At 39.5% G+C, this 12,722-nt stretch overlaps 1 protein-coding gene across 2 annotated transcripts in view; it reads right to left on the bottom strand.

Annotated features, from left to right (window-relative positions):
• Nucleotides 1–12,722, bottom strand: part of MYO3A (myosin IIIA) — a 105,457-nt gene that overhangs the window by 47,164 nt on the left and 45,571 nt on the right. For both annotated transcript variants that reach the window (XM_059479651.1, XM_059479659.1), the window contains exons 9-15: nucleotides 7,288–7,387; nucleotides 4,876–4,992; nucleotides 4,005–4,109; nucleotides 3,840–3,923; nucleotides 2,801–3,003; nucleotides 876–974; nucleotides 661–775 (exon numbers count right to left, since the gene is read on the bottom strand). In XM_059479651.1, the coding sequence (XP_059335634.1) occupies nucleotides 661–775; nucleotides 876–974; nucleotides 2,801–3,003; nucleotides 3,840–3,923; nucleotides 4,005–4,109; nucleotides 4,876–4,992; nucleotides 7,288–7,387 (823 nt within the window). The remainder of the gene's footprint in view (nucleotides 1–660; nucleotides 776–875; nucleotides 975–2,800; nucleotides 3,004–3,839; nucleotides 3,924–4,004; nucleotides 4,110–4,875; nucleotides 4,993–7,287; nucleotides 7,388–12,722) is intronic.

The following is a 12,722-nucleotide window of genomic DNA, read 5'->3' on the forward strand; positions in this document are numbered from 1 at the left end:
CACTTCTTGTAAGGCAAAACTAGGTCACAGAATGGGATTTTTTTCCTTTATAAATCCAGTCCTTTTTTAATTTCAATTCTACCAAAGACAGACTGAGGAGAGGGGTTTAATAGCTAGCTGAGCAATGATATGAGATCATAAAGAAAAAAATGGGTTCGGTTACTGTTTAGTAATGAGATTCATCTCCAAAGGGATTTAAGAACTTCAATCAACTTTATCCCCGGAGTTGTGAAAATGTATTGAGTTCATCAATACTCAGATCAGCTCAATGAATTTTTAAAACTCTCACCATGAACCTCCTCTTAAAACTGAGATGAGGCTCATACTCACAGGCCTAAAATTATTGGCTAATTAACAGTTACAACATAATTTCCTATGCATTAAATTTGTTAAAATCTCCCCCCCTCCCCAAATTACTCAGCTATGCTGTGTTCAGTGATTTCAAAGCCTTGTTGGCTAATATAATTTTATTGGTTTACCAATGCCTTGAAACCTTAAAAATTGAAATGTTACTATATAACAGTAAGTTGACCATGCAAGATCCTAAAAAACAAACACAACATGCTAAAGGAACAAGGGAGATTTGAATGCTTCATACAAGCTTTTCCTGATTAAGGTAGGTGGTGAAGTTCACAAATGAAAAGGGTTATCAGCACTCACCTCCAGTGTAAAACCTATGACTTTGAAGCACTGTTCTATTAATTCAAACTGAGACTTATAAAAGCTATTGTTCATGAAATCTTGCACTATTCTGAAATGGTCATTTTGCAGATATCTGAAAGAGTTGATGGATACAGAGTTAGAATGTAAACAAGGCTGAGAATTCAACACCATGTTTCTTAGTAATCAATTGATGCAAAAATAAACTGCATTACCTGGGAGGTCTATATTCTGGCAGTTTATAATGTGCCAGTTTTTTCTTTTCTGCGAGACCAGCATAAATATAATAAAAAATATGGAAATTTTTCTCTCCTCTGAAACAACAGAAACAACAAACTGATTTAGCAATATAATCATGCTACATTTGTTAATGACATACATACTATCACTAAATGTTATTTTAATAACAGGCAAGATTTGCACAAAGTGACAGAGGACTCTGAAAGAAGCTTTATTACAGAACTTCATGTGAACATGCCATTCTGTGTTTGTCCTGACACTGCCAGGGTGGCTGCTCAGTGCTAAAGCAGCTCAGTGCTGCTCTGCCCTTGATGCAGTTGGTAGATCCTCTATGAGATCTTGCACATTCCTCACCCACCCACACTGAATGGGCTGCTTAACTCCAGTTATTTTAAAAAACCTTCTGACTGTGTGAGAGGTATACACTTTTGGTTCACTGAATGCAGTAGGTCTGTTGTGTCTTCTAGTCCTGAAACAAGAAGCAGACATTCAGCAAAAGGGCCTTATGACTTGGCATGCTTTGCCTAGAAGCTACATACCCAAACCTAGGGCAGAGGTTTATTACATATTTAAGGTTCCTGTGCTCCATATGAGAACAAACAAGGTGAAAAATTGCAACCATGACTGAGCCCTGAGATGCCCAAGTCAGTCACCACTGAAAGGCAAAAAGGAATTGTGTTCAAACCTCTGCTTTGTGCATGAGCTTAGGTCTATGTCTCAGGGGCACCATTAGATCATAGAACCATAGAATGGCTTGGGTTGGGAGGGACTCTAAGGATCATCTAGTTTCAACTCCCCTGTCATGGGCAGGGACACCTTTCACTAGACTGGGTTGCTCAGAGACCCATCCAGCCTGACTGTGAACACTTACAGGGATGAGGCATCCTCAGCTTCTCTGGGCAACTTGTTTCAGCGCCTCACCACCCTCACACTAAAGAATTTCTTTCTAAAATCTAATCTAAACCTGCTCTCTCTCAATTTAAATCTATTGCCCCTTATCCTGTCACTACATGTTCTTGCAAAAAAGTCTCTCTCCATCTTTGTTGCAGGCTTCTTTCAGGTGAAAGGTGGCAATTTGGTCACCCCAAAGCCTTCCCTTGTCCAGGCTGAACAATCCAAATTTTCTCATCCATTCCTTGTGGCAGAGGTGTTCCATCAATTTAATAATCTTGGTGGCCTTCTATGGAATTTCTCCAACAGGTCCAGATATTTCCTGTAGTGGGGACCCCAGAGCTGGATGCAGCACTGCAGATGGGGTCTCACCAAAGCAGGGTACGGGGACAGAATCCCCTCCCTTGACCAGCAGAGCAGAAGGACAGAATCCCCTCCCTTTACCAGCTGCCCAGGCTGCTTTTGATGCAGCCCAGTGCAGGTTTGGCTCTCTGGGCTGTGAGTGCCCATGGCTGGGTCATGTCCAGCCTCTCACCCACCAGCACCCCCAAACCCCTCTGGGCAGGGATCTTTGACCCATACTGCTCTATAAACAAATCCTACTCGATGCTCTGAAATAGCAAACAACCAAACAAAGAAATAAGCTACAATACTACAGGAAATTTAGAGGAAGTAAGTCCAAGTGATACACTTTACACAATACTCCAAAATCCCACAATGAAATGTATACCTGAACTATTAGGAAGTTTTTAATTCTTTGCACATTCTTATTTTATGTAGCACATGGGCATTTTTAAAAGATTTGTTTAAATAACCCAGGAGGCAAGGAAAAAAAAATCTGGAGTAGTTTTCAGCTAGTTTACAGATTCATAAGCTATTCATATACAACTTTTAAGGAAAAACATCCAGGTACCTAATTCATCTTTATGTTTTCAACCAAGGTGATTTCCTGCATCATAGGCCTACTCTGTAACCCCCAAAACAGGCCAAATACAACTTTCATACTTACAATGCCTGGTGGACAACTCGTGATTTTTCAAGGAGGTACTCTGAAATCTGAGCTCCTACTACAGTGCCCCCACAAGTGAATTTCATTTCCAAATATTTTCCAAATCTGCTTGAATTATCATTGATGATAGTGCCTGCATTCCCAAATGCTTCTACAAGGTTGTTCACCTGGAGAATCTTCTCCTGCAGAGTCCTGTTATTAGCCTGGATATGAAAAAGACATTGCTTCAAATTATCAGCAATTATTCAAATTAATGCATTTTTAGGTGCTCCTTTAATCTTCTCATTGGTATTGTGATGTGTGACATAATCAGGGCAGCTATTCCCATGGAAATTATAATTATATGGAGAAAAAAGCATATATATACATATACATATAGATATATATGTACGTAGATATATGTGTGTATATATATAAAATGAAATCTGTCAGAATATAGCTATCCTCAGAACTAAGGCTGTCTGGAAGAAATAAGACACATAATGATAACAACACTATAAATTAATTTCTATGATTTCTGTGGTTTTGTGGCTTTGAGATGGCCAATCTGCTTTTAGGATCCTTGTTAGTATCTGGTTACTGCTCCACTGCACCCTACCAATCCATTAGCTTGCTTTCATCTCACCTCAGGCATGCTAAAAATGGAATTTTATTTACACAGTTATGGTGGCCACTTCCCAAAATGACTATGTCCTACTGATAGAAATCTGGTTGTGGAAAGATGAGAAGCAAGAAGAAGATTTTGTTTAGCACTGCTTGCTTGGATGACTTGAAGGCTCTCAATCAAACAGGGATCTGACTTAAGTCACAGCCCTCATTGCAGTGGGTACTTTTTGTTGAGGAAACCCCAGCATATTTCCAAGTGACCCTAGGAGGGAGGAAGGAGTAGACAGATGAGCATCATGTTCTAATGTTCTTTGGAAAATGTTCTTGGGGAGCAGTCTCACCCCACAACCACTGCTCTGTCCATGGGTTCACCCTTTAGACCCAGGACAGCAAAGCCTTAAAGCCTCACAGAGACACCCCCTCTGCCACTTACCTTGCCAAGGACAGTGAGCTGCTGCACCAGCAGATGGGCACTTTGTGTCTTGCCAGCTCCACTTTCTCCAGAAATAACAATACACTGCAGAGAAGAGAGCAAGACTGAGCTCATCACATATCTCTCAGCCTGGCAGAGGATGTAATTAAGACACCTCATCCATACCTGATCAGAGTTGTATGTCACCATGGACTGATAGCCTATGTCAGCAACAGCAAAAATGTGAGGAGGGTTGGCAGTCCGTTTGGCTCCAATATACAGTTTGGAATGCTAAGTGTAAGAAAAATAAAAGCATTATCACTGTCCTTTAAAAACTTTTTTTTAAAGTTTGGTTTTATTTTTAGATTAGTGTACAGCATGCTGAGGTTTCCAGCAGTGATGTTTTCTAAAAGAGCTGTTACTACACTCACTATACCATGAATCTGTATGTACTTAGGACTATAAGAATTGCTAAAAAATGAAGTGCAATTTTCTATAATTTTAGTCCTGATTACTTTATGAAACTAAATTTATTAGGAGAAAATTTACTGTTGTCAGATATCATGTTTTCAACTTATTTAAATTTGTTTGTGCTTCCCTTCCTATTAGTATCTCTGCATGGTATTGATGTTAAAACTTGAGATCTTCTCTGCAGCTGTAGTATCTGATAATTAATAACCCCAAATTATTGCATGATCTGAATTTAATATCTTTCCCCTTTTGTATAATAGAGACCCAAATTCCCTTTTGTATAATAAGGAGACAGATTCACAGCAGTTAACATTTTACAGGATTGCTTTGTACATGATCTACACTGTAGACATAAAGACACTAGAAAATAATTATTTTGGAGTTTCTCATTCCTGTGCTGAAATTCAGCAAGTCTTAAGAATTTGTGTCAATGTGCACTTGAAAGAACATCTCTACTGGTAATTCTGTTTTTCAGAGTAAGCTAAAATAAATCTCAAGAATGGTCTTATTTTATAGTTAATGCAAATATTGATATTTTAGTGGAATTTGGTGCTAGTTTAAAATAATAAAACCTAAATTTTCACACCTGTGCAGAATAAATATCTAAGTTCCGAAATGGATTGACAGCGATGAGAATGTCCCCAACGTATGTGTAGATCTGGTCCTTGGCATAGCCCTTCTGCAACTGCTCCGTTACTGTGTTCTGGTGGAGACGGAACAGAAACCATCAATCACATGGGGGGAAAAAGAATGCAAGGAAAATGTATAAAATATTTATAGAGTTTCAATGGGTGAGGATGGGGAGGGAAGGTATTTATAGTCAGGAGTACAATGGATCATGATCAAAAGTAAGTAATATTTTCAAACACACCGGCATTTCTAATTTTTTGTCTTACTTTGAACAATACATACTTACAGATCTTCAAATGGCTGTAGAAAAAGGAGTTAAGTACTGCTTTCATTCAGTTCATCAGATGTTTCCATGAGACAGTCTTGTCTACATTTCTACTACTAAAGTTTCGTGTAACTTATCAAGCAAGAGTCTTTTGATTGAGTCCATAACTGCCATTACAGCTGCTCTAACATTACTCTCAGTTATGATACAACACAGATGTTCAACTGTTTTCTTCCCATTAATGTAAACAATGATGCATCTTTCCCTATTAACAAGCAGCCTCTGCTGTGATTGTTCTTTGCTATTGCGGAGCCAGTTTCCCCTGAACCAAGAAAAGGGAAGGGCCCATTAGTGGCATTCAAATTTCCTGATGTAATTTCCCTCAGCTTCTTCTGTATACGCAGCTGGGTGTATCAAGTGCCTGGTTAGGTTTCCAACCAAAACAGGCCACAGAGCTGAATGAAGAAATTCAACCAGTCTTGAGACTAATCTGGGGTACATGTAGAAATATTTAGGCTCCATACCCTCTGGAACAGACCAACTGGCAGCAGAGACTACAGAAGGAATTGCCTTCCTTCCTCATCTATCTATTCACAGTGTTGTACACTGTGTCCTGTTTAATACACTTACAAGCTGAATTCTCAACAGCTGCAGAGGCTATATTTCTTTCATGAGAAAACATATGGAGAAAAATCTTGGTTTTTGATTGCCTTGATAAACTTTTTGGTTTTGAATGCTCTCTTTCCTTTTTGTCAAAACCATATTCACGTTACAGAATTATTTTAGGGGAACTTCTGCCCTTTCTGAAATTATTTATTGCACCAATAGAAAAAAGGTCTCTTGTCTTGATCTGATGATGGGAATGTCTAAACTGGAAGAAAAAATATGAGTGGAAGAAAGAATACAGTTCTGAGAAGCTGCCATTCATATGTGAAAGTGGTTTTAATTGGATTTGATTTAGTAACACCACATAGTCAAACAATGCATTTAAACAGAGGCTTCCTGAGGACTTCCATGAGAATGCTCCATCTCTTAGGAGATGGGATATATTCCAGTTAGTCTGGGATTTTTTTGTGCAATAAAATCTCTTTAGCTTGGATTGTTTATATGTATCATGGTAAAAGAGAAAAAAAACCCCACAGCAGTCTTATTCTTCCTAATACTAAAAAAATGCTTAAACCTGAACTTTGTCCAGTAGATGAATTTTGGGTTAGTTCAATTACAATTAACGAAACATCAAGCTATAACAAAGCTCTTGGGCAGATGGAAGATGTTCTGTGAGCTGTCAGCATGATACAGTTTACCAGCTCAAGTGCCACAATGAATATTCTGGACTGACAAAGGTACAATATACCAGAGAAGTTTTACAGATAGGAGAATGTGAATTATAGTCTATGCACAGCCCAGCAGATGAAGAATGACAGTTTGTTTACAACCACTGATGGCCTCCAAGACCTGCAGATAATGTGCTGCAGCCTGATTCTTCTTTCTGGTTTTGAAGCTTAAAGCATAAACACAGCAGACCTCCTTCCTCCCTTATACCATGTTTCCCTGCACCCAGTGGACTAATTTTTGAGCTTTGACAAACCAGTGTTTTTTTTTTTATCAGTAATTTGGTCAAAGGTCCATGAACAGGCATTGACAGATGAGAGGCTCAGCTGACATAAATTGACCCTCATGCATTTCCCCATCAAAACAAGTCAGTGAGAACCTAGTCTGGGAGAGTATGGTGAGCTAGTTTAAGGCAACTCTTGGTGCTCAAGCAACAGTGATGCAAGTTCTTGGACCTAGACCAATTTCACACACCACTGCAAACTGGATGCTTAGCTGTAGTAAAACCCAGTGATATAAATCCTGTTTAGTCAATGGTGTTACCATACTGTTTGGTCTATGGCTGTAACTCCAGAGATTGTTTTAGCTTTGAGTTGAAACCTTTCTGACACAGTAAATCTTGTCTAAAATATTTGGCATAAAGTGGTGAAATGTCATTGTACACTTACACAACTGAAATATGACAGTTGAATCTGAAAATCAACAGCACACCATTGCAATTTAATATGTGATTACTCCTCTTCAGGAAAACATGAAAAAAGAGGTTCTTACCTCATCCAGTACCTCCAAGGTTGCTAAATCATCTACCTCCTCTTGGTTTGAAACTAGCGACTTACTGTAGTTCCCCTTCTTTGTGTGAATACGTTCAAATCTAGAAAAGAAAGAGATACAATCTCCTGAAGTAAGGAAACACAGAGCAGATCTTGCACCTGCAACCATCTTGAAGGCCAAAACAGTCTTGCTTTCCATTGTTCTGAATTTAAACACACAAATGTTTGAAAAGGATAGAAGTCAACTTCTTGGTACAGCACATCAGTACCTGACATTTCAAAAGCTGTGATTTGATTCCAGAACTGCTACCATGAAGAACTCTGTCACTCTACAGATCCCTGCTTAGATCACACCCCTACATCAGCTGTAAGACGGGAGCTTGGCAATACAAGTTAAAAAAAAAAAAAAAAAAAAGAACATATTTATAAAGCATGTAAGACTGAAACTCTGGGACCAACATGCAAGAAGATCCTGCTAACAGTATGTATAGGACAAAACCTGAGGCGTATGATGAAATAGTACAGCAAAGATGAAGCAGACAAAGCAGTCAGGACAGAAACATTTTTGACTTAGTAATGACAGTGCTCTAAAGTTTGGCTGAGATGACCACACTATAGAAGTGCTACAGAACCACTGGGGTAAGTAAAATACATCTTGATCAAATTTTCCTGGACTTGCTAGGAGAAAAAGTCATACATGAGAAGGAAACAAAATTTTAATTATCTTTCTTAGCAGGGTTAAACTTCAAGTTTAACTTTACATTTGTCTTAGATTTCTTTTCTCCTTCAATCAAGCCATAAATCCAACTTTATGCAGCCTTATTTTAATTAGCAAGGAAATTCTCAGAGACTTGGATCATTTTTTATCCAAGAGTAAAGGCATTGCTAAATAGAGCAAACGCAGCAGAGAATGTAAGGTTTACAATTCATATTAGTTATACTTGTTTTATGAGATGAGGGAAAATAAGGGAAAGAGAAACTGGATAAGTAACAGCAGAGTTCATAAACTAAATCAAGCTCAGATATGTAATAAGGCACAAGTACAGGAAAACTATTAAGTAAATCTGATCTCCTGATATGACCTCAATCCCTTTGATGCCACTGGTGGGAAGGCACCTCTCAAACACAAGGAACATTTACCTTGGTAAATGGAGACAGCCAGGAAACAGCTGTGTGAAGCACTCACTCTTTACCTTGATCCCAGACAAGACCAGGTAAATTTTTTATTTAATTTTGATATTTGGATATATGGCATAGATAAAAGCAGACAGGTGTTTTCTACACAGGCAAGAATTTTGATTTACAGTGAGCAGATGACAGAAGAAAGAGTGTAGTTGCACCAAGAGGGAAAGTTAGAGTGAGTGAACATCACACTGATGGGGAAAGCTGAACACCCACAGATTTACTGCATATTTAATGGGCTGTACCTGTTCCATCAACATCACCTAGTTCATGAGTGCTGCTTCAGGTCATGCTGGCTGTGCACTGATGAGGGATGCAGGTGGAGAAACTCAAGCAGGCACCAACTTGGTGCAATAGTCCTGGTGTCTGCCAGGACTGAAAAGGGACTGGAAGAAATGGGCAAATGATGCCCTCCCAAACTGTGAGTGCACTCACAATGTGAATGATGGAAACCCAGACCAGAGTGCATTTCATCTATCACTTCTTTTAATTCCTCTTGTCTCTAACAATCATTCCCTGAGGATGACAGAATGGCCTGTCCTCATCCTGGCGCCAGTGTCTTTCTCCTTTACACAGGTGCCAGATACCACCAGAGTTTATTAATTGTCCATAATGCAAAGGCAGGAGCTTCACACCCACAGCTGACTAATTCTGCAGCTTTAATATCAAGACAGATATATGTAAGACTTCCTTGCAAGAGCTACCATAGTTTCACAGTTACTGAGCCAAAATCGCAGCACAGTATCCAGTGAGGAGGCTAAGTGACCACAAAGCAAAATGAACCAAAGGATTGACAGGATCTACATTATTCTAGGTTTTACCTTTTCTTCCCTTTCCTTTGGAATCCAGTTTTACCATGAGAGCTGCCCTGATAGTACTGTCTTTGCAACAACAGTATGAGACCACTTTTGGTAGCATGTACCCCAGGCAATATTAAAGAGGAGGTAGTAATATAAAGATTTAAATTAACTCCTCAGCCTTGCATGATCTTCTGCTGCTTGATTTGCATTTAGCAGCTAAAGGACATTACTGAATCCAAAGTCAGAGATGCAGATAATATCCTACCCTCTCAATAGAAATCCATCCCCTCTATAATTCACACTCCTATTTATCCCTCTTTTTAAAAGTTTCATTTGAAAAAAGTTAAATTTGGACAGCTGAAACAATTTCTCCTTTGTACCTGTATGAAGGTCATTTTGTGTCCAGAAGATGCATCTAATATCAGTGTGACTTTGAGAGAGAGCTACCAATATGCACACAAGGGAAAGATGTAGGAATTGCAGAACTATGCCAAGCTCTACTGTTCTGCTTTTTCTGTTGCTGAAGAAAGATCCAAAACAAAGCTTCTGTCAAGCTTTGCTTTCCATTTCTGGTGGAACTGTTACACATTGAACACATTTTTTTAAAATATGTTAGATCCTTAAATATAACTGCATATCAGTGAGAGAGTGGTATTTCCCAGGATTAGTTCCAATTACCATTTTTCATTTAATGTAAGAAACTAACAATTGCCGTGAAGGAAGGAAGGAGAACGCTCCAGTCATGGACATTTTTATTTTTCTATTTTTTTTTCTTTTAAGGAAACAGATCTCTGTGTATGCCAGGGAAGTTCAATTACATAAAATCGATCCTCCTGTAATCCTCCTCAGCTGACATTATGAGAACACTAGCACTTGTTGGACTAGATTATATTCTCCATTCTCCAGAGTACATAAGAGTGGCAGATTTGCAGAACACAATATTTTTCCACTTTGCTGTCAAAGGGCACAGACCCCTCAAGGGCAGTTATACTGCTTCACTCCAACCACTTAAAAAAACCCCACATCAGTGCTGTTGACATCAGTGCTGAAGTTTCATTAAGATCATGCACATAGACACTGTGAACTGAAATAACCATGTATCTCTGTTCTGCTCAAAAATATATTGGAGGCATTGGATTTTACAAGCATGCCTGACAAGCAATTGAGGCAGCTAAAGGCCAGAACCTTCAATGCAGTAAGGACAAGAAAATGAGTCAAGGCAGCATTGTTTCTGTGCATTTTCTTTCACATCAATGCTCCCCTCCCCCCACTTATCTTTCAAGATTCAGTTAAATCAAAATGAGGCAACCGCAGCTTTTTTCTTCAAATTGTCAGAATGTATTTAAAAGATTTCTGATAGTTCCAAAAATACCATGAAAAGGAAAGTGTGACTCATGATGCCCTGCTGAACTCTCTGCCTAAACTGGTTGGAGAATCATCTACAGACTAAGAAGTGACAGTAAAAGGGCTGGGCTTAGTCTGAGTGTACAGAAGAAACTAAAAATAATGAGGTTTTTGTAAGGTGGAGGTGGAAACAGCTGTACACCTCCCAGCAGTTACAAACAGCAGTAAAATGACAAAGATGAAACACAGAGAAACCTCTACAGGTCTGTCATTGCTGGTGATTCTACTTCTCTGGAGGTTGAGCAAAGCAGTATTAATTCAAACTTAAAATCCAATTTTTTCCTTCACAGATATCTTGTGAAATCTGCCTAAATAAAACTACAGCCTAATATCTATGAAAAATCTGTACCTGACTTTAGAAAGTGTAACACTTCAGTGATAAGCCTCCAGCTGCATTTGCACAATGCTTTGCAGACAAACCTGTGTTCCCTTCTGTATTTAAATGATTGACAGAACTGAGACTACAGGCTGCAGTCTCAGGGAGCTGTGCAGCTTACGCAGTTTCTGAGAGCACATTGTTGCCCTGCAGAGCTATGGGGCTTTTGATTCAGAGGTGGCCTGTGCCCAGCTCTGCACAATCTGTTTGACAAAATTTGTGCTGTTTTTCCATGACCTGTAAACAAAGCAGATTATTCCTTCACAACTGCCTCAAGAAATATCTGTGTCCCTGACAAATTTCAGGGGGAAGTGTGTGTTCTTAACTGAGCAAATAGGAGATCTCTAAAAGGATTCTTTGGGATTAGTTCCTCATGAGTCAGGCTCAGGCCCTGTGCTCAGAGCCATATCCAGATGATAAAGGGGAAGCTCCATGGGCATGAAATGCCTGCTGAAGTGTCCCACCTTCAGGAGAAATGAGGTGCTGAGCAAGTGGACTGGCACAACAGTAAAGTACCACTTGCAGAGCATTTCTCCTGAGGAGTTCTGAATGCAGGGGGAACATCTACCTCCTTTCTTCAGAAGGTAAACTATTCTTCATTCAGGCATTGCTGCTGCACATTGTGTTATATAGAAGAACATTATTCTGATATAGAGATGTGTTTTAGCTATGGGACTGGAGATCTGCTTATTCTAAGGCCTTTGTTCCCGGAACTCTCTACTGCTTCTACAGCCTGAGAGACGTTTGCAGCACAGCAAACTATGGAGTGTCCTCAATGCAGAAGCACAGACCTCTTGGTATAACAAAGCCCACACTGAGTTCCAGGAGAAGAAGAACTGGCCTGAAGGGATCAAAGATTGAATCCAAATTCTAAAATCCCCCATTTCAGCCACTACTCCCATCCAGATGTCATCTGGAGACCTTGGCCAAGACAGGACTGCTCCTCATATTTGTCAAGCCAGCATGGGGATCTCCCATCCTCTCCTACAGCCTGCCCTGCAGAGCTGTCAGCTGCTGTCAGCTGCTTTCCACTGGCAGGATGAGTCACAGAGACTGGGACAGAGTGAACACCCAGAAAATGGGCAACACAAGTGTGTGCAATCAGGAAAAGTCACAAAAGGAAACTTTATGGTACTCCCTGCTTTTAATAGGGGTCAATAAATTGACAATCACCTTTGTTGTACATGAACTTCTATGAAATTATCTCCCTGGCCTTTCCAAATAGTTAAATAGAGCAACTGTTTAGGACTCTGTTACTGATTTCAATACCAACCCTATATGGCAAATACAGGAGGACAAACTCCTAAGAAAATAATTCAGCTCACCCAAAACTTTGCATCATTTTGCAGTAGAATAGGTCTCTTTCCCATAATTACTCAGAGAGTATATAAAGACAACTCTTAATCTGGGGACCAGAGTCATTTGCTGAAATCTAGGTGCACTGAATACCCCTCATATGTACAGCTCATTTCTGGAATGACTCACAATTCCCAGGAAATACACAATGTACTAATCATTGCATATTTCTGCAGAGATTATTGTAAAAGCAGTCAAGAAGAAGACAGCCGAACAATTTGAGATAAAAGTCTTACAAGCCTGACTGTCAGGTGTAGATGCGACAGTTCTGAAGGTTGTTTCAAAGACAGCTATTTCTGTTGCAGAGTAAAATTCTTT

Source organism: Ammospiza nelsoni, chromosome 1, assembly GCF_027579445.1.
Source record: "Ammospiza nelsoni isolate bAmmNel1 chromosome 1, bAmmNel1.pri, whole genome shotgun sequence".
NCBI classification, from domain to species: Eukaryota; Metazoa; Chordata; class Aves; order Passeriformes; family Passerellidae; genus Ammospiza; species Ammospiza nelsoni.